Consider the following 25,698-nt stretch of genomic DNA (forward strand, 5'->3'; position numbering starts at 1 on the left):
AAACATGGTGAAATAACACGGATTGGCAATTACGTACATACACTACTAGAAAACGCCCAAATGTGTACATATTGAGATCCTCCCGAGTCCCCATAGACTGACGCCGTCTGGGCGCCATCTCAAGCGAACTTGAGCAACGAGTTACCACAGAGCACGCTAAAGCGAGCCGTGGCGAATGTTGCGAAGTTTGACCGTCTGGGCACCTAAAGGCTGCCAAGCCTAGCCAGACGGCGTGCTGTGGGTTCGACTCCCGAGCCCGACGGCCTTTGCCGCGTGTCACTCCCCATGTCTCTCCCCCTTTTCTGTCTAATTACTGTACCCTATCAATAAAGGCAAAAAAACGCAAGTAGTGTAATATGTAGGGATTTGGGGGTTTTCTACTAGTGCATAATTGCCCATCTGTGCTATTTCACTGTGTTTGGGTGAGATGGGGCTGGGCTGAATACATACATGCAGGCATGGGTCGACGGAGGTAGATCAGGCACCTTTTGGCAGGGGAAAAAAAATGAAGAAGAAGCAAAAATTGCAGATCTACAAGCTTGCTATTTTCACCAACACACTCACACACTTAGCTACTGAAGATTTCTACGTATGCAATTTATTTTCTACACAGACTACAAATTCTTTCGGCGCAAAAGCATTTGTATAATGCTGCATTCAAGTTGAATGCTACCGTCGGGTATGGCATGGAAAGTAGGTCATTTGCATTCCTTTCACCATAGTAAATGCTGCATTCATGGTCTGGAGAGGGGAGTTTGTTATCGGACGGTTAAAAGGGAAGGGGCTCTCAAGCCCCATTTGATGTCTGTATGTGTGTGACGTGCCTAGACCAAACTGGTGTGTGGGCCGGCGGTGGAGCCCGACTCTTTATTATGGGTTGTTTTCCTGCACCCACCGGATCCAGCCGACATAGTTCCGTACTTTAGTGTACACGCCTGGGTAGAAATTGTAGCCACAACTGATGCCCCACGAGACGATGCCCTCAAACTTGCCATCGCAGACAAGTGGACCACCTGAGTCGCCCTGCGGAAAACCAAGAGAAAAGGATACCCGATGAACAAAGAGGTCCTTCCTTTTGTGAGACATGCAAACACGCCCTGAAGCGCTGTTCTTGCTACTCGAGTGTCGAATGGCACCCGCACATTTGAGTGTGAATTCCCTATTATTGTTCTCTGTGACACTGATAGGATATTGTTTCGGCACTTTTTAACTAAACTCATTTACTACCAGAGCCAGGTTCTCCGGAACAGTCTGCCCACACTGCCAGTGATTTGGAATTTTTTTTACTACTCTTTCTAGACCCACACAGAATATTTTGTTCTATAACTATGTATGTTCTGTTCGTGAAGTCCACACTATTTATCCATAATGTATAAATGAGATAAGGGGTCAGGACAATGAGGCCCAGTTATTGGCAGTTGAGTATAGCTTGTTTTCACAAAAAGCAGAGAATGTTTTTTTTTTAAATAAATCCTATAGCATTTGACCGGATTTTTTTTAGATCACATTATTTCCGGGTGTATATACTCCTCTTCGGATCACTCGCAGGTTGCGGAAGAGCGGCCTCCACGCAAACACTGAAAACACCATAGACATAGAAATGTAGACGCCTCATTCGCCGCTGCAATTCACCGGAGCGACCCGTCTCGCACCGAGGGCAGAAGTGCACCCATATACAGTTACATGCGGACATGAGTGCCATCATGGTGGCGTCCAGTCACGGGACTCACGTCCCTTCCTTTTATTCATCATGCCACTCCATCTATAAGCAACTATATACCCTCTGTGGGACTTCCCGTTTCACATACCTTGCAGGAGTCCTTGCCGCCGTATCGCGATCCAGCGCACAGCATGTTTCCGCTGACCCTGCCCCAGTAGTAGTACGAACACCAGGGGATGATGTGCACGTCCACGGTGCGCAGCTCAGGGGAGAGGTAGTAACTGTAGACGTTCGTCACGCCCCAGCCGCTCACCTTGCACGTGGTTCTGTACCGTAGCCGCAGACCGTTGAATTCAGGCAGCTCCACTAGCTGGGTGTTATTCTCTTCCACTGCGCCACCAAGCTGCAACACGAACCAAAACAAAGAGGGCACGCCTGATAAGATGCTCAATATGCCCAAAAGAGAAATGTGATCTCTCCGACGTCTCCAGACTCAAATGATGTCCGTGGTACACACAGACGCACAAAGCTGGGCATCATACAGTACAGTACATCATCACATTCCGTGCTTAGGCAATCAAGTCGTCACATTCCGTGGTACACATGCACAGACAAACAAACAAAAAAAATCTAAAACATAACCCAGGTATAGGGTGCGTACATTACCTTGATGAGCATGATGTCACTATCGAAGGTTCTGTAGTTGTACCTCGGATGGACGAATATCCTGGAGACGTTGAGGACCTGCTCAGTGTCCTCGTCCAAGGTGAGGTCATGCTCACTCAACACCACCCTCAGCATGGAGGACCTGAGGACCAAAACAGATATACCGTCCAACAGTGGTGGAAAAAGTACTAAAATGTTTGACTTTAGCCCGCCGAGACCCGACAACAGATTCTACAATCTACACCATGTCTTCGAAATCATGACAATTGGTTCCAAACCCTAAAACAGGAACAGGAAACCCCAAAAATGGTCGATGGTTCTGTGAGGCTTCGTGCACACATATCAGACATCAACATGCTCTGTGCTGTCCGTGTTTCAATGCTTTTCCAATGGAAGTCACGTGGTTTGACCAAACAGTTGTGTGTGATGGGGGAGGGGGCAATCAAACACAAGTGTTTGGTCAAACCACGTGACTTCCATTGGAAAAGCATTGGGGCGGCCATGAAACACAGGCAGAGCACAGCACAGTTGTTCTTTATGTGTGTACGAAGCCTCAAAGCACCACGGTTCCAATAATCTGTCTGTCTGTCTGTGTCTGTGTCTGTGTCTGTGTCTGACACACACACACACACACACACACACACACACACACACACACACACACACACACACACACGGGTGGAATACACAACATTGGAATACAAGTCAGTACTCTGTGATCACAGGACAGGGCTAAAGTATTACTTTATAGTCTACTATACTGTACACGCGCTGCATGGATGGCCCACGTTATAATTGTAGTCGGCCTACTCACGGCCTCCAACAGTGGGCAGCAGACACCACCCAGCTGCTGTTGATCAGGGTCCCCCCGCAGTAATGTCTCCACACGCCGTTCCTTAAATACTGCAGAGAAGCCTGATATCCAATGGAGTACGGCACAGCCTCCTCTCCGCCGATGATCCTTTTTGCGAGCGTCTCTGTGGGCAATACGGGTCAGGATATATGGTCAGGCTGTGACAGTGTATAGTCACTACCCAGGGCAGCTTCCTTAAGTTTGTCTTTATTCCTTCATGTGCAGGCAATTATACACAATAATATCCTTGTACACAGGAGAGGCGATCTCCCCACTGTCCGGACAGAGGCCATCTCCTGAGTGTTTGTGGAGGTGACTGATTTAACCTGTTGTGCCTTGATCAAGTCCATGCACAACAGGTGCGCAGACACGCCCAGCTCTGAGTCCAGTTCTAGTTTGACTCGGGCCAGGTGTGACTGCTTAAATCAGTCACCCTCCATCTCACACAGGCATTTCAATGCGCGTGTTTCACATGAGTTTCTGTCGATTTCAATTTCAGTGAATTTCCCAGCAAAACTTTGGTCTTTGGTGAGAACATCAAAACTAAGCGCTACATAAACCGTGTAATGATTTCTCACACTTCAGGTCCCAAAAGAAAAAAGCGATTATTATTTCTTAACTAAATAAAATCTTTTTAAACATTAAAAGGCCTATATATTTCTTAAATGTAGGAAAATAACATTCTTTTTTTACTCGAGTCGTGACCCATAAAAACAGGAACCCCATTGTCCAACAGTGGGTCGGGTCCAGATGAAATAAAAGTCTTAAACCTCAATAATGTCATGAAATGAAACACAATGCCAATGTCCTTTTCACATGGTTTTTATTTACGTATCTCACAGACAGAGGAAACAATGGACGTCGCGTTCAGGAGGGCGACCTCTTTGGTTGAAATGCGTCCACCGTCCATTGTTTCTGTCCATGAGAGGTATATAGGCCTAAATAAAAAAAAACATTCATCACTGTACGCGACCACAGTCACACTAAAGTCCAACCGTTGTGTAACTTTAATTTAGTGCTTTTGTGCCTATGTAGGTCACTGTTAAAATGTCCTTTGAGACATCTTTTTTACCATGTTTACATATCACCTGACACGCAGACACAATAGAGCCACTCTATAGAAACCTGCCTGAGTCACTTTTTAAGTGATGATTCAAAGGGCAGGTCAGAGCTATAATTTCTCACACGCCCTATATACAGTACATCCAGACCAGTACGTGTAGAATGTCGGTCCCTGCAGGTGATATCCGATTCATTGAAAATATTCCTATACCCATGTCTGTGAAATGTGTGTCAAATCTTAGCAAAACTGTATAACCCATTAAGTCCACGAGGACAGGATTCTATAGGAATGTCTTCTAAAATCCCCAAAGTTTTGTTCTGAAAAACATATAGATATATGTTTTATATCAGTTCTATGTCACACAAAAGTAGCAAAAATAGCAGATCTACAAGCTCAAAACACGTCACAGCATGCAATATAAAAGTATCAGCATTTTTTATATACCCTGGTCCCTTTAACCCATTAAAACCAGGAAAGCATCATTTTAGAGTTTAGTATTGGCTATTACAAAATAGCACAAGTATACACTACAAGCTCACAGCGTGGCACGAAGTGATGTCCACAAGCGGATGTGAACATGATCTTTGGAAGATCTTTTTGAAAAAATCCTGAAAGTGTGTATAGAACATGTCAAACTCATGGCCCGGGGGCCAAATCAGGCCTGTGAATGAATTATCTTTGGCCCGCGGGATGATATTTAATTAGTATTAGAACTGGCCCTCTGGTATATTGCACGGACCACCATAATACCAAAAGTCCCACAATGCACTGCGAGTGCATTTTCACATATCGAGGGCCCGCAAGCGCAATCACGCGTCTTCTCTTCACTATTGATCAGCAGTGAAAGTATATCACTTGTGGTCAACTTTCAGCTACCCCTCTCCCCAAAAATGGCCCGTGTGTTGAAACACAGTCCGGCCCTCGACTTGTACCAATTTCTTTATTTTGGCCCACTGTGTATTTGAGTTTGACATCCCTAGAACTATAAGAAAGCGTTTGCAGAATCAGCCTCAGGTTTTGCTAAATGGGTAAACCAATTATTTTGTTCTGCTAAATTATAGGCTAGTTAAATCCATATAACTTCTAAACACCCAGTAAGCATTTTGGAATGAATCATTATCAATGATTTATGTTAAGGGATATTTTACTTTCAAAAAAAGTTTTGGGTCATTATTTTTTGTTTCATTAATTGTATTGATATTTTGGGTTTGTATAGGAAAGGAAGGATCAAATTAATATGAAATATCTAAATACTGAATCAAGCGACTTTAAAAAAAGCTGTCTGCTCCCAAAAGCCAGACTAGACCCAAAATAGTTTTGAAAGTTTATATCCTTTAAAGTACAACCAAGAAGCTTACCTGTCACAGAGATAGTCAAAAGTAGCAACAACGAATGTCTCACCGCCTGAGCCATGCTTCACTCCACCTGTAACAAACATATTTAAGCATATAGAGCATTTGGTACAGATTTACAACATGACGACATAATGCATTGCTTTGCATTCGATTATCACAACCTGACAGCATCCCCAAATTAACCATCCTAGATTTGTCAGCGACACCGCAAAACAGTCTCATGAAACATTATTATCTCTATAAACCTACAAGTCTGATAAGAGGACATAGGCCTATATTCCTCTTCACATTTGCTAGCATTTTTAGTTCAATGCCACTAATCAAGTTGAGCAAAACGGAAAATGAGCAAATATTATATTACCTATAATCCAGCAACATTCATGCCAAGCAGCAGTCTTCAGGCCGGGTATCTCCAACTGAACCAGACCAAAACACACACGTGCCTTATATAGTGAAAATGCATCCTTGCCAACTTTTGTTGAACTATCTTTTTACTTTTACACAAAGGGGGGACATAGATATCCCACAAATGAACAATGGCGGTGACCTGATATATGACAAAGCCGTGGTAGTCAAGACAACATGGTGTCAAGACAACCGTTTTGTCTATTTCTACAATCTTGTTGGTTTGTTTTGGTTCTTGGGATATATTGTCTATTGGGTGGAAACCACGCGTCCAACTACAAATCTGTTACTTTTCAGGATTCAAATTCAAAAACAGCAAAAGTGTTTCGACCTTGCGGATATGCTATACTCTTGATGCGTTTGTGTGGCACTCGCTGTAGTGTGATCAATTAGGCTGTAAATCCACAGTCATCAAATAAGATAGGGGAAGAACATCACACCGTAGCTTTGTTGTTGTAGTGGAATTGTCTTGAATCAAACTGGCGTGAGGTGAATTAGCCTACAAAATGAATGCTGTGATTGATAAACAAGAGTAGGAATCTCGCAGCCATTGGTGGGGTGTGGTTGTGTGTGTGTGGTATGGTAGACGTAAGGGGAGAGCAGGAGTGACACTCTGGAGCATAGACATAGAAAGGGAGACGCCGGCTTCGGCTCTGGGGCGTCTGAATCTCGAGAGGGTCGGGGCAAGACAAAAAGACAATCAGTCAATCAATCACCATATATAACCAATCAACTAACGAAAACAAACATCACATGACTGCAGTGGCTCCCAAACATTTTAAATCAAGACCCCAAAAAAGGAATTAGACTTTGCCCGGAACCAAAACTATATCTCACAAAACAACTAGCGATATAATCACTTAATATAGAAGCATGGAAGCCTGCTTGTCAAACAGGTGAGTCTTTGCATGGTGGTCCTTTTTATAGAGGTCTATCAGCCAGGTATAGTAGCTCGCACAACTCCAACTCTCTTAAAGATTATGAGCATTTACCGGGTGCGCAGTCGGGCCAGTATAACTGTACAAAAAGAGACGACTCCAGCACTCGCGGACTCTTGTTTTAATAATAAAAAATAGTGCCTCAAAACAAGAGCCCGCGAGTGCTGGCGTTTTCTCTTTTAGAGATTACTTTTTGTACCTTTTATAGATGTCCACTGAACGCAGCTCGTATAGGTCCAAGGGGAGAATATTCCACAGCCAGGGGCGAAACTCCAAAAGGCCCGATGACCTTTTAATGCTGCCTCATGCGTCCACAGTGGCAGCAAGAACAGAGACACGGGCTCCCATTATTCTTTTCAACGGAAGCTAGCATTATAGAGGATGCAAAGATACATGTGATGTTTCAAAGGACAATCGACAGTGACCTACATTATAGGGATAAAAGCTGGACACTGCAGCTCTTATACTGTGTCTATAGGGGCGAAACCCGATGACCTTTATGCTGCGTTCACATTTGCAGCTACAGAGATACATGGCTATATACCGTTCTTTTGCCAGCGACATGAAGATGCAAAGATGCATCCAAAATGTGTGTAACTGCTATACAAAAGCCACAAAGCTCTTTAGCTATAAAGACAGAGCTACAAATGCTGTGTATATATTTTTATATTTTGTTTCTGCCAGTGTGAATTAATGCAGCATTATTCTTTCATTTTATAGGACTACCAACAGGCCCTGGGATTGAGATCTCATAGACATACTGGCATTGGTGTAAAATAACTACCGTAAGTAGCCTACTCAAGTACTGCACTCTAGTAAGACGAGTGTCGTCTCCCATATTCCCTTTAAAAGCCAAGCATACTGATTGATGAGACAACGGCGAAACCAATGGTCTTCTGCTGAGGAGACAGCATAGTTGTGCATGAAGTGAAACAGTTTGACTGTTTACGTCGAGAGCAGCAGCAAGCGATGATTGTCTGAGCACATTTGAACAACACTGACAATGAGGTGACCCAGGGTGAATGAAACGGTGCAGCATAGTCCCAATGGAATTCTGAACACTGAAGATATATATTATATTCCCTGTGTGCCTCACAATACGGTAAACCGCCAAAGCTCATCATTTTCCTTTGACCCAGATGAACTCCACACCACACGGCTCACAGCCAAATCTCTACATTGATCGCAGTGGCAATACTGCACATCTTGCCAGTTAGTGCCACGTTTGCTGCTAAACTATGACGAACCTGAAGACATTGACGATTTTGTCAACAAATAAAGACTAGACCAACATGTTTTGTTTAGGAGGGACTAGTGGAGACGATATCCAGTAGAACAAAAAGACAAGTCCTTTTATGTTTGGTTACGCTCGGGTGTTGCACTCTGAAAATAGCCGATCTACAAGCGATCTACGACGCATCGCATTTTCGGCATGCAAAAGTGTAAATCAGGCATTGCGGCACCACCAAAGCCTGTCCGAATACTTTTTGTCAACAAAATCAACGTAGATTTAAGTTGATTAATATCTTCCCAGCAAGCCAGTGACGTTCAGGACTAGGCTGCCAGATCACATCCCATATGGGGATGATCTTTATGCCATCTTCGCCAGTTGAAATACCGGTAATAGCCTATAGCTTATTCTGGGCCAGATCTGAGTAGCCTAGACTGATGTTGATCTGGCCTCGATCGGAACACTCTCTGATTCATCCAGCTGTCTTAGTGGGCAGAACTTATGTTGGTTGAAATCAGGTGATATTCTGGGCCAGATCTGACTAGTCTTGGTTTGACTTGATCTGGCCCCAATCGAGACATCACTAATTCGTCCAGGTCCTGACCGTGCTTGCTGGGTTAACTAAAACTAGACAAACTACATTAAATGTGGCTGTCAAAATGAACACTGCTGCCATGTAACCCCAAAGGAAGATATGGCTATAGCTTGCATTGATTGGTTATTTGCCATGCAAGGGGTTATAGAGCACCGAAGTCTGACGTCGATATCGATAGAAGGTGCAAAGTCCACGGGTTCATGTACTTTTGTCTCCACCAGGCCGAAGGCATCGGGAGAGAGTATGTTTTGCACTCCATCTGTGTGTGTGTGTGTGTGAGTGTCCATCCGTCCATCTGTTACCAGCTAGTCTCTCAAGACAGACTGTCTTTCTCGCTGTTTTCCGGAATATTTGCCGATGGGATTCTCAGATTGGTTACCAGCTAATCTCTGGCACCGTTAAAACCCGGTCGATGCCACATTTTGCACACACACTCCCTGGATGCCAACGATGAACCTCTGCCCCACATTTTCCAGAACGGCCTGTTATAGTGCCACCAGGGCAGGAGGCCGACTTTTGAAAAACACATTTTTTAATATTACTCCTCCAGATTCTGTCCAAGAATCCCGCAAATCGCTACACACTATCTCTATAGTCATGTGTTCAAGACGGATCTATACGATATTTCAGATTCCATCCTAATTGGCCAATATTGGCTTTCAACGTTTGCAGGATTGGCCCGTTTTGAACAAAAAGCCTCAAATGAACGCAGCGTGCAATTTACGTGAAATATTTCACAGACTTTCCTACTAGGCTGAGGAATACAATCCCACCCTTTTCACATTGTTTTCAAATGATTTACATCAGGAAGCAAGTGTTGAACCCCCTTCCATTGTAGCCTTCACTTGGTTTTCTCCAGCAGTTTGCAAACTCTGCATGCAACTACTGCAGAACTTTGACAGAGTAGCATACAGCACGTGGAGACTGTGACAAGAAAGGCTGCAGCACTTACTTCTACGGCCTGGGGGTGGGACCTTAGCCTCGCAGTGGCTAGACGCAAATCTACCGGTGGCAAAACAATACCTTGCCTTCGGCCACACGTGTGATAGTAGTCTGGCTGCTCTGGCACCTGTCAGCGGGGAGTGTTGGGTGGAAGGAGTAGAACGAAGGCCCTACTGTACGTCCTCCCGGTGGGGGCTCCTCACTGGCAGGTGAGTCAGTAGGATACATCAGCTGCAGTGACGGCACAAACTATGTGTATGTGGAGGAATGATTTGGCATAACAATTACATCGGGGAGAAAAGGAGGGTAAAAAATAACTTTTGGGCGTTTACAGAGAATAATTATAGTATCAGCAGATTGAAGTGTAAAAGTGTAAAACCATTCATATTTACATCAGGAGGAATGCATCTTTAATCTGCATGTAACCAAACACTCACTTCAACACATTTTAGTGACACATCAATGATGTTTGTTTATTCTCTGATATACACATTAATGTTGACATACCCTGCAACCCCTTAGCCTGTTTGACATCCTAATATATATATGAGAGATGTGTCTATTTCTTTTTTATTGCAGTATATTAGCAGGGTACTAGCAGCTCATTAAACAAGCGTATGTGTATTCACAAAAAAAAAGAAAATAAAAACAGGTACGGTTGTCCTCATTTACAAATACGTATTACTTTCACTCCCAATACCTTGTCAAATATTGTACTTTTGACTCCAATAATCAATTTCTAGGAAAGGGACCCCAAACGTACAAAAAAACCATGCCTGGTGTAGGGCCAGGTCACCAATGTGACCATGGCAAGACTTTTTAGATGTTTAGTTTTTACATGGCATTATAAGACCCAATTACTGAATGTCAACTGGGACAGTGGTTCTTAAACTTTTTATTTTATTTTCACAGACCCCCTTAAATCTGAGCGTACAAATGAAACCAAATGGACCTGTAGGCTATAAAAGAGTTAATTTGGTTCCATTTGTCACTCTCTCAAGAGTTACAGACCTGTTATGGTCATTCAGGCCTGATATTGTCCACTCATTTTGTGGCAAAAATGGAATTATGACAAAAATATGTCCACCACAAGCTAACATGGCGATGACCCTTGGTCTGGTGGGGATCATGTTTTAATTATCTCTGCTTCTGTTCAGACTCAATTCAATGCATGCATTTCATTTTGGGAAATGCAGACTGTCCGACCGATATGTTTGATAATATCACAATTTAATTAAAATGTATGTTAAAAGTGACGTCAGTGATTTTCCTTTTTTGGTTAAAAAGTCAAAGCTCTATGTGCTGGCAGTAATCATTGCTATATATAGAGTGTCCCTCCCCCCCCCCCCCCCCCCACCCTCTGTCTCTCTTCAGCTTCTTTAGACAAATGCAAATGTCCTCCTCTACGACACTACCTTTCCATGCCATGCCGGAAGGTAGCATTCAGGAGTTTTTGTTTCCCCCCCAAAGTCTCCTGAACTTGAACGCAGCATTGAACTAATTTGTTTCGAAATCCATGTCGTACACCGCGTCTCCAGTAAAGAGTGCAGGGTAGCTGATCTACAAGCTCTCAATGATCTTGTAGATCTGCTTATTTACGGGCCAAAAGTTGTCTCTTCATCCCCTGCCTCTCTAACGCTCTCTGCACGTGCCTGAGAATGTCCTCCGACCAGGAGAGTGGCCTGCTCCAGAAAGATAAGTTACGAGCTTGTTCCAATCATTGGCTGTGTTTAATCATGTCCTGTATCCTGTACGAGTTATCTCTCTCTCTCTGGGTATGGGCACATCTAAGATTCCATGCACGGCCAAAGGAAGCTGGCTCCCGACGTCTTTTCCGGGTTTTTAGACAGCTGGTGGATGGAAAAGAAGCTCCACCCACGCGGCAGGTTGCCGCATCGGCCAGATTCCTCGGAAAAGCTTGCCCCAGCGGCATTCTGCCAAACACAGCTTCTTCTGTCCGTGCATGGAATCTAAAGTGTGCCCAGGCTGTCTCTCTCTCTCTCTCTCCTGATTGGATGAACTGGGTATCCCGACCGGAAAATGTATTTTCCGTTTACTGAAGAGGAAAAAATATCCTCTATGAAGGTTTTCTCTTGGCAATATCGGTGGAGTAACTAAAAGTATTTTTGTTTCCGGTGGAAAAAGTACCGTTTATGCGTGTGGTGGAGGGGCTCGGAGTGCTCCCACTAAGGAAAGTAGGCTTTCTAATGACACAACCCGCCTTTGTATTGGTGAGTAGCAAAAACGTTCTTTTTATTTACGCTTGTTATTAGACGAGAGGCTGGTCTGCATTCATGCGAGCCCCGGAAGTCATCGGTAACATAGCTCTAAATGCAACGGCATTAGAGCTATGGACCAGAGGTATGGAGACCCCCTGTTACTGAACATACACTCCATCTATAGCAATGATTACTGTCTGAATATAGAGCCAAAAAATAAAAATAAAGAAATATCACTCACAGCATTTTTTAAGATGTCAACCAGAATGTTCTTTGTTTGTTTGTTTGTGGTTTTGTAACAAACGTAACCGTGGTGACGAGAATATAACTGGTACAAGCCGGGCAGAGGCATGCAGGAAGTTCCATCCTGGTGACAGGAAGTGACGTCATCAGTCTGTGATGAAGTGAACAAAGGTGACGGGAAACACTCCTCTCCTGCTGGGCTCTCCTTCAATATGGCCGATCTGACACACACGCACAGTCAACATGAAACACACGTTGTTAAGACACAGGCCTGCGACAATTATCACATCAGTTAGTTCTCAAACCTTTTAATGTCAAGGACCCCCAAGTTGGTTATGCGTTCGATTCCACGGACACCCACAACTCTGAAAGTGTGCAAATGGTTCTATTTGTTACACTCACAGCGCGCTCTTGCGAACGCAGTGAGGACTTACTATGAGACCTAGCAGATCATGTCTGTCTGTGTGTGTGTGTGTCTGTCTGTCTGTCCCGCTTTTGTGCCCATATATGGAGCTGAGTGATTACGTCACCATGACTCAGCCATAACCATATAAGGAGTCCCCAAAGCAGCTATACGTCCAAAACCCAAATATGTACGAGCTGCGTTCGCTTCCCGCGTTTGCGCGTCTTACTGGTATACTTATCTGACTATTTTTGAATAGCCAAAGTATGAAAGAATGTGATTTAACTAAATTAAACTAAATCTAAAATGACACAGATGCTTTACCGGTTTTGAGGTGTTCATGATTACAGTGGTTGCCAAACTTCTTTGTTTTAGTTCCCACATTTTTTTAATTAAATCCATGGTGGCAGAAGAACCAGAGTGGTGAATACTAACAGTCCAACAGCCATTAGTACGAATACACCATCGCTCCCGACATGCGCGACAGGTAAAAACTAACCCGTGGCTTCCTGTAAGGTTTGGTTTCAAAGTCAAAGTCGTATGATTTGTCACACGTTAAGTGTTACCGCAGTGAAATTTGTTCTCCACATTTGACCCATCTCTTGGAGAGCCAAGGAGCAGTGGAGCTGCAGCCGTGACACGTTCGGGAATAATTTTCATTAGTTGATTTGACCCCCCCAATCGAACCCATTGATGCTGAGTGCCAAGCAGGGAGGCATTGGGTCCCATTTTTACAGTCTTTTGGTATGACTCGGCCGGGGATCGAACCCCGGCCGCCCAGTTTCAGGGCGGACTCTCTAACCACAAGGCCACTGTCTGGATTAGGGTTGGGCTTTGGGTATGGTGTCAGAGTAATGCCTGTCTGTTGGAACCTGAACAATGGAACCTACCAACCACTAGATGGCAGTAGAACAGTGAACAATGGAACCTACCAACCACTCCGGGTCATCCTCTCCGTCCACCAGGATCACCTCTCCCTCTGTGAACGTCAGCTCATCCGGGTTGTCAGCCGCACAGTTGTAGATGGCCTTCACCCTCTGGGGGCGCTGTTTCTGATGCACAGTGCACGCAGACAGGCACACGCACACGCACACGCACACGCACACACACACACACACACACACACACACACACACACACACACACACACACACACACACACACACACACACACACACACACACACACACACACACACACACACACACACACACACACACACACACACACACACACTCCTATTTTCAGCAGAGCGCTGTATGATCATTAATTTAGGCTAATGTTTTGATTCGTAAAGAAAAACACTTATTGCAGAAAAACACTTTCTCTGCAATAAGTCACTTTTATTTGACTAATAACAAATGAGAATGAGAATAGCATCAACAATAATATGGGTTTTATCATGTCCTAACATCATTTTGAGATGTTACTGTACAATGTGTGCGTGCGTGTGTGAGCTTACAGGGATGCTGGTTCTGGGCTTGGGTGTAGGAGGAGAGGTGGGACTGGAGTTCTGAGGGGATTTGGGATGAACCGGACCCGAAGCTGCAAGAGACAAAACAGATGATCTATATTACACTCGATTTTTATCAATCAATCAATCAATCAATCAATAAAACGCACACTGTATCCAATCAATGTACACTGAGGAGCTCTGTCTGCATCTAGTTTGGGCTTTGGTTTTGGAATGCAGTGTTGTAAAGTAACTAAGTAGATTTACGAACTCACTGAGTCACTGTACTTCGGTACAATTTTACTTTACTGGAGTATTGCCCATTTTCAATACTTTTACTTCTACTCCACTACATCTGATCCCAGAGGCAATATTGTATACTATAATATTTGAAAACTTGATTTTACTAGTTGCTTTGTAGATTTTGATTATTGTTTAACATTAACCACTTCAGCCGCTATTTAAACATTGTCTATTTGAAAATAGACAATCTAAAAGCTCACGGCCTGTTGTGAGCTTGTAGATCTACAATTTTCAAAAGATTTTAATAAATTTTATACATTATGATACCTTGTGAAATGGGACATTCTGCATAATGAGTACGTTTACTTTTGGTACAGTACTTTGTATATTTTTATGCCAATACTTTCGTACTTTTACTCACTTTGATTACATTTTTACTGGTGAATATAGCCTATATCCTATATGCCTATTGATACTTTTACTCAAGTAAATAAATGCAGTACTTTCAGTGAAATTGACCAATCATTCAGAATTGAGTATTCAACAAAGCAATATCTACATAAAATGGCATTTATTTACATAACGTTTGAAACACATCAATAAATGGACATGCCATACATTTAGTGTGTGTGTGTGTACCTGATTTGTCAAACGATCTCATCCTAACTGGAGGTCTTTTGGGAAATTTCTGCCCCAAGCTGAAAACACACACACACACACACACACACACACACACACACACACACACACACACACACACACACACACACACACACACACACACATTAATGCACATGTACAGGACAGGAGTCAGTGGTTAAAACAATCATCCATCAATGAATGCGTCTTCTTCAGTAAGTATATGGCTTTGTGACCGTGACATAAACGGGTCAAATCAGTGGATAACAGGCTACAGCACGTCCACCTGCGTCTCATCAACGCCCACCGGCACCTACCCGACAGCAGGTGTTTTGGGACTCTTGGGTCCGGCGGCGCCGCTGCGTCCGCTCTGGTGAGCGGGGACGGGCGGAGGGGGAGGAGGCTGTCTGAACGACGGCGCTGTCGCCGCGCCGCCGGCGGCGGACGGAGGAGGCGGCGGCGGCCCCATCGGCGGTGCTGCCGCGGGAACGGCGGCCGGGGGGAGCGGAGGGAGGGGGGTGTTCCTGGGGTCCAGCGTGCTGGTCCTCCTGCTCACCGGGGGGGGAGGGACCACCGGGGGAAGAACTGACGCACGCACACACGCACGCGCACACGCACACACGCACACACACACACACACACACACACACACACACACACACACACACACACACACACAGAGTATCGTATAGGTCAATAGCACACTGGAATCGTCTTCCGGGCGATATGCGTAGTTTGCGTACCATCAAAGCTTAAAACTTGTTTTAAAAGGAAAACGTAAAAACATAATATACCATATACACTCCAAACACACAATGCCATCTTAGCGTACATACCGGAGAGGGTACAAATGGAACCAAATGGACACTGAATGTAAAATCGTACGGTAAGAATTCAAAACCGTAGTATAGTGCAACATCAATTCTTGAATATTACTGTAAATGAAATACCGCATGTGATATATTGCGTGGTGTCAGAATGGCATAGACTGGCCTACTCGAGGCCTTCCGGTATCGGCAGCTTTCCCGATGGTCGACACGCAGACAGACAGACAGACCACGCAGACAGACAGGGCTTACCATACATGGACATGTTCCTCTCCGGGGTGTGAGGGTTGGGAGGGTCAGACGAAGACCTCTCTCTTCCTGCGGTCTCCATGGCAGCGGCTTTGTTATGTCCAGGACCTGTCACAGTGGTCTCGGGTTATTTTTCTTTTGTATCTTTTTTTTTTGCCAAATCGATTCCTCCCCATGCAGTCCCACCCATATTGTGGTCACTGCCGTTGTGTCCTATACAGATACCAGTGAGGAGCCCCCACCGGGAGGACGTAGGGACTTTGTCCTACTCTTCCCTGCTGACAGGTGCCGCCCAGCCCGTGGGATTATGTGCAGTGATACAGTGACATCACCCTCCCTGGCCCCCGGGCTTCCCCTTCCGTGTGCGTAATACAACAGGGTTTCTCAAAGTGGATGCCGGTCCCCAGGGGTGCCACTGCCACAGAATACATTGATATACTATTCGGAAATTCATCAATGTCAGTCTAACCACTTTACTCTATACTTATTGCATCGCGTGTTCTTTTTCAATCAACGTACACCGAAGAAAAAAAATAATATATATATATATATATATATATTCTTGGTGAATGTTCCCCCCGGGATAGGGATACTGGTGTTCCAGTTGTGGTTTCACGTCAAGTAGAAGTTATTTTCCCTCACATTATCATGTGCCCTCGGCCAAAAATGTTGAGAGAACCACTGGCATAGACGCTCGACATAGAGAACCACTGACTTAGAGAACCACTGACATAGAGAACCACTGACATAGAGAACCACTGACATAGAGTCTATGTCAGTGGTTCTCTATGTCAGTGGTTCTCTATGTCATAAAGAACCACTGACATAGAGAACCACTGACATAGAGAACCACTGACATATCGTGACGTTTGGAAACCCTGACTACAATAACTGTTATTGTCATTTATATAAAATCGTAAATGAACAATGCTCACAAGTCGACCGTGAGCTTGCAGATCGGCTATTTGTTTGCCGAACGTTCCGCCCCGAACAGGGATGCTGGGGGGTGTTTAACAAAAGTGGCATTTTAAAGTTTTAAGCATATTTAGACTATCGTGACGATTATACCGTCCCACATCCCTAATGCCCTAATTCTTAACATAAGAGGCACCACCAACCTTTAGCGGGCACTCTCGGCGGCAGCGGTGGATGGGCGCCCCCCCCGGGGCCCACCGGGGGCGGGCTGAGGTCCAGCATGGTGCCGTAGGTCTCGTTGCTGAGCATCATGCTGGGACGGTGGTCGCGGTGGTCCACCGCGGGGGCGGCGTTGGCCCGCTGCTTGTCCCGGGCCAGGCAGGCCGCGTCGCGCGCCAGGGCCGCCAGCGATGGTTGCAGCGGCGCCCCCGTCATCCCCCCGGGGACGAAACAACTCACCGGACGCTCCTCTCTCCTCTGGGGGATCGGCTGCACGGAGGAGGGAACAGCCAAGCGAGTACTCAGGGTTTAGTGCTTTACTTCCAGGACAGAGTACAGGACGTCACACATTTTCAACCTTTTTGTCTTTATGTGATCGTTCTTTATCGTTTTTTTCACGAATGCTCATTTTCAGATGGCTCCATTTCTATTCTGTCTACTCATGCTGTGTCTCGTTTGGTGCGCTGGATCAGAAACTTGCCTGCCGATGACAATAATGGGGGAATCTACAGAAAGCTAATAGAAACTGCATCATGAACCTCGTCTGAGGCACTGACTGATGCCCCTTTTCCACCGGGGGGTTGAACCGCTTCGGTTCCTTTTTTTTCCGCCCCGACTAATGTTGAACCTGATTTACCAACTGAAAATCAATTGTTTCAGAACCCTAGAAAAGGTGTTTGGGGAACAAACAAAAAAACGTCCGGTGGTTCCACGAAAGCACCACGGTTCCAAGAATCTAGAACGGAACCAGTTCTAGAACCAAAGTTCTTTTGGTGGAAAAGGGGCCAAAGTGAGCATCTTGAGCATTAGTGAGGACTAGGCATGTAACGATACACTCCACTCACGATACGATACGATTTTTCACGATATTTTCACGATATTTTCAACACAATTATTTTCCAGACAAATGACAAATGATTTATCTTCCCCCCAAAGCTTTTTTCACAATTTTACATTGCAGTAAAGTACCATTACTTTTCATTGTAAAATTACTTAATTTCTGTGCAACAACTGTAAACATGCTTTCATGTTTAAACCTAGCTCGAGTTAACATTTCTTCGTTTCTTTGATGGCATCTTAGGATAGATGTAGACCTATATTTGACAGTGCAGAAACATAATTGCCTTCCTTGATGTCTTAATGAGCATCAATAACGACCATCACCTGTGTCACAGACACATACTGTACAGCTCCCCTCTGCAGGCCACTACTACTGAAAGTGACTGCATGGAGTCTGTCTCATTTCTCTCCAAAAGCATGTGAATATGATGGAATATGATTACAGCTCACATTTCATATCACACACTAGCCCCCCCCCCCCCCCCCAAAATAAATAAATAAATAAATAATAATAATATTTTTATTTTTATAAATAGATACATATCGTCGGGAATCGGGATATAATATCGATATACTATATATCGTTACATGCCTAGTGAGGACCAATTATACAAATCTACGGGGGAGGAGAGAGGAGGAGAGGATCTCACCTTGTCCTCCATCTCATCTTCACTCTCGTCCAGGTCTTCGTTCCTCAGCCTCCATTCATACTCTACGTGAACGTGGACGTTGAACTTCCCCGTCTGGGCCTGGATCAGCTGGAAGAAAGACGCAGGAACACACGGCATTATTTACAACCTCGTCTTTTAGAACCTTAAAAAAGCTGCTGCGGTCACTCTCGCAACAGAGAGGTCATCTAGAATATGTTTCGTGTCAAGGACTTCCCAAATGTAGTTGGCCACGAAACACCCCCCCTCCATCTGAAAATATTTAGTGACAGGTACCCCCCCATACAAGTTTAGCATGAGGATTTCAACATGGGGGATTTGTACAAAATGTGTGGTATCCATGTTTGGTAAGTCCTGTATGTATGTCTGTGTGTCCCAACAAGATTGGGTTGTTAAAATGTGGGGAGAAGAAAATGTGAAAGTCCTTAAAGGCCATTCAAACTGGGAAAGCATCTGTGTCACTTTGGATTTTTGCTGGCTATCAGATATACAGTACAAGCTCACAGTGTGCCACTTCGTGCCGCACTGCGAGCTTATCTGCTATTTGTTAACACAAGTATTCAAGAGATATTGAACATTTGCAGACGGGGGTTGGCGACCAAGTACACATCATTTCGGGGGTACGAAAAGATTTGAGGAACACTGATTTAGAAGGCCTTTGTAGAATCAGTCATTCTGAGGATTAAATCATTGTGGTCAGGTGACTATACGTGTTGACCGTGACAGGCCCAGTGACAACGTTGGCATAGAGAATGTGAGTGTGGCTATAACCTCCACAACTCACCAGTACCTCACACTGGGTGTGTGTGACACAGTATAACCACCACAACTCACCAGTTCCTTGCACTGGGTGTGACGCAATATAACCACTACAACTCACCAGTTCCTCGCACTGGGTGTGTCGCAGGCGTTTGGCGATGTCCAGTGGTGACTCGCCCGCTTCATTTGCTGAAATGAAAAACCATGTGATTAGGAGCTACGCTGGTGCAGTGTAGGTGAGCGGTTGGTTTCCAAGCGCTTCAAATTCCAAGGCCTGCCGCCGGTTTGGTATGCATTATAGGCTGGGTTTATTTCGTCAGCGAGACATAATGGTGAAGTATTGTAGTGCAGGTGATTGCAACAACCACCGGTGCCGTGACATTTTTAAACGGAGCCGCCAAATATTCTAAACTTTCTGCGATTCTGCCAATAATCATATTATTTGAGCCACACGTCAGAGTTTTTGCGGGGTCAAACAAAGAATCACGTGACGTTGATCCCCTTCTCCTATTCGCTCATGCTAAGGCATGATGTATTGTATATCTGCTATTTTCACAATATTTATCTGTGGAACTGAGTTAAACAAAATGTAATGCCTCAGCTCCTACAATTCCAAGTGCTTAGGGTGTGTGTGTGTGTGTGTGTGTGTGTGTGTGTAGGGGGGGGGGGAAATGTTATGTTCTCGCCGGGACCCAAACAGCAGATCTGCTATTCGGCTATTTTCACAACTCCTTAAACATTGGTTTTCTAAATTTATGAAATTTCTTAGATTTTCTTTGATTTTCTGGCATTTTTTAATTCATGAAAATGCTTGCTTTTTTGGAAATGTTTAATTTTTATTTCATTTTAAAGGGTTAGGCACACTAGTTAGTGGTCTTACCTATGCTAGTTGTCTTGGAGGGTTGGTAGGGTAGGTACTGTAAGGGTTATCCATACTAGTTAGTGGTCTTACCTATGCTAGTTGTCTTGGAGCGTTGGTAGGGTAGGTAAGGGTTAGGCACACTAGTTAGTGGTCTTACCTATGCTAGTTGTCTTGGAGGGTTGGTAGGGTAGGTACTGTAAGGGTTATCCATACTAGTTAGTGGTCTTACCTATGCTAGTTGTCTTGGAGCGTTGGTAGGGTAGGTAAGGGTTAGGCACACTAGTTAGTGGTCTTACCTATGCTAGTTGTCTTGGAGGGTTGGTAGGGTAGGTACTGTAAGGGTTATCCATACTAGTTAGTGGTCTTACCTATGCTAGTTGTCTTGGAGCGTTGGTAGGGTAGGTAAGGGTTAGGCACACTAGTTAGTGGTCTTACCTATGCTGACAGAGGCCTTTCCTCTGAGCAGCAGCTTCAAGCATTCACTGTTGTTGGTCAGACTGCAGTAATGTAGAGCTGTGCTGCCTTTAGTGGTCTGTTTGTCCAGGTTAGCACTGGCGCACACACACACACACACACACACACACACACACACACACACACACACACACACACACACACACACACACACACACACACACACACACACACACACACACACACACACACACACACACACACACACACACACACACACACACACACACACACAAGTTAGGTGGAATGAAACAAAGCCAGGATCGATCATTTTCATAACTAGTCCTTACCCGTTCTCAATATATGAACAGCAAATGATGTTCAGTGTGGGTAATGCGATGTAATAGATCACATTACTGATAGGGAGGGAAATTGCTTACAGAATAAATGCTGTCGTACAATCATAAGTACACCATTGATGTGTGTGGTAATATTCTGTTATTGAATATTTTCACTTTCGGTGTTGCACTTTGTAGTTCTGCTGCCCATAGAGATGCATAATCTATTGAACTCGGAGGTTGGCGTTTGTAAAGCAGGGCACATTGAGTCTGGAGGACAGGGCTGTGCGGTGCTAGGTTCCTTGAGGCTATACGTGCGTCGTCATGGCGTTTTGAGAAGGCGTCCTCTAAGCGAGCAGCAGTCTTGCTCTGTGCTAAGGAAGTGTACAGACAGAATGACTGACTGACAGACAGCGTTCGGTCAATTTAGTGTTGATAAGCTACACACATCTTTTGTACAGCAGTGGCTATCAAAGTGGGACCCGGGGACCCCCATGGGGTTCCAGGAGGTCTCCGGCTAAATGCAGATGTACAAGCTTGAAGTACATCTGCTATGTTTTAACATTTTCGAAAGTATTTGAAAAAAACCCACACCCGTGCGAAGTGAGGGGTGCACTTATCATCGTACATCATCGGACACCTGTGGTGTAAATTGTCCATTCATTGTCAATAGGAATTTGATGTAGGACGAAAATAGACGATTTGCTCGTCCACATATGACGTAAATTCTCCATTAATTTCTCAAGGGGAATTTAATGTTTGTGTAAGACGAAAATCTACACGAATAGCTGAATATAGGAAAATGTAATTATTTAAACGCTTCTCTTCTGGAGGTCCCCCTGGCACAAAACCTTTTTCAGAAGAGGGGATAACTACTGATGTACTGTATACTGATGTACTGATGGACTACCGATACAGTATACTGTGCTGTGTTGCTTACCTGTTCTGGGCCAGGAAGTCCACGATATGGAGTGAGTTCCTGTCCACCATCCTAACAGCCAGGTGGAGCACGGTCTCTCCTGGCTCCTGTGGGACGCACGGAATTAGTTATAATGTGCAACACTAATACAAATATTTAGTGAGGGAGGGGTCCCCCTGCTTCACCCGTCTCTCAGCTAAGCCTGAAAGAACCACCTTTTCTGGGCATAGAGGGCAGATCAAACTAGAGCTGGAAACCGACACCGACTTTCACCAACATATGTGCCGCGGCGGCCCCTCTGCTCCACCCCTCCTCCTTCCCTCCCGGTATAGGACACAGCGGAGAACTCTGACGTCACCACATTTTGGTTAGCAAAATACAAGGTTCACTCCCACTCCTATGCCACAGAAGCAGTGAGTGGTGTCCTAAATGTTCATTGGTCTAGCTAGAAGCAATGAGTTGTCTCCTAGGTGTTCATTGGTCTAGCTAGAAGCAGTGAGTTGTCTCCTAGGTGTTCATTGGTCTAGCTAGAAGCAGTGAGTTGTCTCCTAGGTGTTCATTGGTCTAGCTAGAAGCAGTGAGTTGTCTCCTATGTGTTCATTGGTCTAGCTAGAAGCAGTGAGTTGTCTCCTATGTGTTCATTGGTCTAGCTAGAAGCAATGAGTTGTCTCCTATGTGTTCATTGGTCTAGCTAGAAGCAGTGAGTTGTCTCCTATGTGTTCATTGGTCTAGCTAGAAGCAGTGAGTTGTCTCCTAGGTGTTCATTGGTCTAGCTAGAAGCAGTGAGTTGTCTCCTAGGTGTTCATTGGTCTAGCTAGAAGCAGTGAGTTGTCTCCTATGTGTTCATTGGTCTAGCTAGAAGCAGTGAGTTGTCTCCTATGTGTTCATTGGTCTAGCTAGAAGCAATGAGTTGTCTCCTATGTGTTCATTGGTCTAGCTAGAAGCAGTGAGTTGTCTCCTATGTGTTCATTGGTCTAGCTAGAAGCAGTGAGTTGTCTCCTAGGTGTTCATTGGTCTAGCTAGAAGCAGTGAGTTGTCTCCTATGTGTTCATTGGTCTAGCTAGAAGCAGTGAGTTGTCTCCTATGTGTTCATTGGTCTAGCTAGAAGCAGTGAGTTGTCTCCTAGGTGTTCATTGGTCTAGCTAGAAGCAGTGAGTGATGTCCTACGTGTTGATTGGCCTGGTGGATGGTCTCCATCAGGTCCACTCCCTCTGCGTAGACCTGGATGAGAGCCAGGATGTCTCGGTTGCGGACGGCCTCGGCCAGCACCTGCAGCCTGGACGCTGCGTCGGCGCAGTGTGGACGCGCAAAACACCTCTCTGTGTACTTACTGAGGATGTAGTCCTTCTTGATCTGCCTGCACCAGACACACACACACACACACACACATGGAATTCACACTTTAGGGATTTAGTTCGTTTTAGCTCGAGTCCCAAAAAGAGAGATTCCTTTTTTATTTATTAACCCTTTATTGCTTTTGACAATCCAGAGTGTGTCACGTGTGAGTCAAGGACCCAAATGCAGGACAAGAGCAAGTTCAATTAACAAAGTATTTATTTAACTCCAAGTAAGGGAACACAAACACAAAAGGTAGCTGAAAGCTAGCTCAGGAAACTCAGGAGAAACATTCCAAACATTTCAAAAGTAGGAAGAAAACTAGGAATCCCAAAAAGGCAAAAACACTAGAGTTCAATGCAATTAAACATTAAACCTTTCAAGAATGACAACAACCATGAAACTCGGGGAAGGAAGACGAATGTTCTGACAGTGTGTTAGTGGAAATGAGTCCAGTCTTATAGGGAGCAGGGTGATTGCGGAAGTGTCCTCAGGTGTGGAATGGGCATGACACTGTTGGGCTGAAGAGGGGGTGGAAACCAGGTGTGTGACAATGACTGAGGGTAGGAATGGAGAGTGGGAGTGGCTGACAGGGAGACATGGTCTGCAGACCATGACAGAGTGAAGTACCAACAAGTACATTATAGCCCAATACAGTAGCCATATAGGATGTCAAAAGTACTCCCCCCCCCCCACACTTTGTGCCCTTACAACTACCCCCCCCCCACCCTTGGTCCAACATACAAAAAACTACATACAAAAAAATTTAAAGAAAACAAAAACTTCACCCCGGTGAACCGGAAGTAGTTATCGGCCATTACTACTGGCCAATTATTATCACTACTTTCACGTTGTATCAGAAGCGTTAACATTGTAACCAGTAAATATTGTAACTCTAAAGTCAATTATGGCCAATAATCACATATCGTTAGCCTCATAGCATAATTGCCTAAGTCAAATAGACATTTCTCCTAACTCTACTACTCTCATAACACTGCTGCTTCATTGTGCCTTGTTGCCTATGTCCTTAGCCTATCAGAATGCTTGTTACATTCCAACATGACTTAGGCAGAAAGAGCTTTTAACCCATTTAGACATGAGGCCAATTCTAAAAGTACTCACATGTCACTGCCGGGACTGGGCTTGGTGACGCCCTGAGTGGACAGGTCTGCCTCCATGATGTCGTTGAAGCCGGCGTTGCCGACATTCTTTGCGAGCTACATAGGGCAGATGCAGCGCACGCACGCACGCACGCACGCACGCACGCACACACACACACACACACACACACACACACACACACACACACACACACACACACACACACACACACACACACACACACACACACACACACACACACACACACACACACACACACACACACACACACACACACACACACACACACACACACACACACCCTTGTTATCTCATTCATCGAATGTACAGACATTGTAGGAGAGAGAGACAGTAGGAAATCTGATGGGTTGACAGTGTAGGACAGACAGACAGACAGACAGTAGGACAGCTGAGAGGGAGACAGTGTAGGAGACAGAGAGTAGGACACGTGAGAGCTGTAGGAGACAGAAAGTTTGGAAAGCTGAGGAGACAGTGTTTCAGGGAGACCGACAGACAGTATTGGCTTGGGTCAGAGTGTTGGGTCAGAGTTGTACTGGGTCAGAGTTGTACTGGGTCAGAGTTGTATTGGGTCAGAGTTGTACTGGGGTCAGAGTGTTGGGTCAGAGTTGTATTGGGTCAGAGTTGTATTGTGTCAGAGTGTTGGGTCAGAGTTGTACTGGGTCAGAGTTGTATTGGGTCAGAGTTGCACTGTACTCACCAGCAGCTCAGAGTTTCCCAGCACATCCAGGTCCAGAGACTGTATCCTGGAGTAGTGGACGCCCATCTCCCTGTGGATGCCTGAGCACTCTATGCAGATCACCACGCCCAGGTTGGTAGACAGCCACGTCGGGTCTGAAACACAGAGCACACTTATTAGTTTAAAAGCCAAACACAGTTTGTGTTCAGTCGGTGAGTATGCTGAAGCCTTTTAGTCGTGCGCCGGGTAATCGGTAATCGCACACCGATGATAGCAGATCTACAAGCTCGCAGAAGCACGCTCGCAGATACGACACGCTTTCTATTTTCGTCACACAATACCGGCACGCAACTCGAATACAACTCGTGGCTTAACTGGCCGAGCCCGGCAGACGGTTGGATGGTAGAGCAGCCGGATGAGAGCTGCTATAGGTTCCCGGTTCGATCCCATGCAGGCTCCCCCCAGAGTTAGTGTCAAAGTGTCCTTGAGCAAGACGCTGAACCCTGATGTGCCGATTGGTGCCTTGCATGGCTTCCTCCGCCATCAGCGTGTGAATGGGTGAATGTAATGCACAATCTCTGTAAAGCGCTATATAAATGCACCATTATCTTTATACAGGTGAAGCC

At 45.1% G+C, this 25,698-nt stretch overlaps 2 protein-coding genes across 3 annotated transcripts in view; both read right to left on the bottom strand.

Annotated features, from left to right (window-relative positions):
- Nucleotides 1-407: 407 nt before the first annotated feature.
- LOC308334293 (trypsin-3-like) lies at nt 408-5,722 on the bottom strand. Its single transcript, XM_080790959.1, has 5 exons — nt 5,601-5,722; nt 3,141-3,303; nt 2,327-2,468; nt 1,809-2,063; nt 408-1,023 (listed from the first exon to the last, which is right to left on the bottom strand). Exons 1-5 carry the CDS (start codon nt 5,653-5,655, stop codon nt 871-873), a joined length of 768 nt encoding a protein of 255 aa, XP_080647085.1. The 5' UTR covers nt 5,656-5,722; the 3' UTR covers nt 408-870.
- A 6,340-nt stretch (nt 5,723-12,062) lies between these two features.
- LOC308334333 (arf-GAP with SH3 domain, ANK repeat and PH domain-containing protein 2-like) overlaps nt 12,063-25,698 on the bottom strand; it is a 35,827-nt gene continuing 22,191 nt past the window's right edge. The window contains exons 15-28 of one of the 2 annotated variants that reach the window (XM_080791038.1): nt 25,094-25,227; nt 24,376-24,470; nt 23,086-23,275; nt 21,940-22,025; nt 20,683-20,798; nt 19,507-19,574; nt 18,609-18,716; nt 17,103-17,388; nt 15,988-16,092; nt 15,226-15,493; nt 14,909-14,967; nt 14,036-14,118; nt 13,506-13,619; nt 12,063-12,391 (exon numbers count right to left, since the gene is read on the bottom strand). In XM_080791038.1, the coding sequence (XP_080647164.1) occupies nt 12,317-12,391; nt 13,506-13,619; nt 14,036-14,118; nt 14,909-14,967; nt 15,226-15,493; nt 15,988-16,092; nt 17,103-17,388; nt 18,609-18,716; nt 19,507-19,574; nt 20,683-20,798; nt 21,940-22,025; nt 23,086-23,275; nt 24,376-24,470; nt 25,094-25,227 (1,787 nt within the window). In that variant the 3' untranslated portion in view covers nt 12,063-12,316. Of the gene's footprint in view, nt 12,392-13,505; nt 13,626-14,035; nt 14,119-14,908; nt 14,968-15,225; nt 15,494-15,987; nt 16,093-17,102; nt 17,389-18,608; nt 18,717-19,506; nt 19,575-20,682; nt 20,799-21,939; nt 22,026-23,085; nt 23,276-24,375; nt 24,471-25,093; nt 25,228-25,698 lie in introns of both variants that reach the window. The other variant, XM_080791037.1, reaches the window with a different exon arrangement.

This window comes from Protomyctophum bolini, assembly GCF_963924005.1.
Source record: "Protomyctophum bolini genome assembly, chromosome: 19".
Taxonomy (NCBI): Eukaryota; Metazoa; Chordata; class Actinopteri; order Myctophiformes; family Myctophidae; genus Protomyctophum; species Protomyctophum bolini.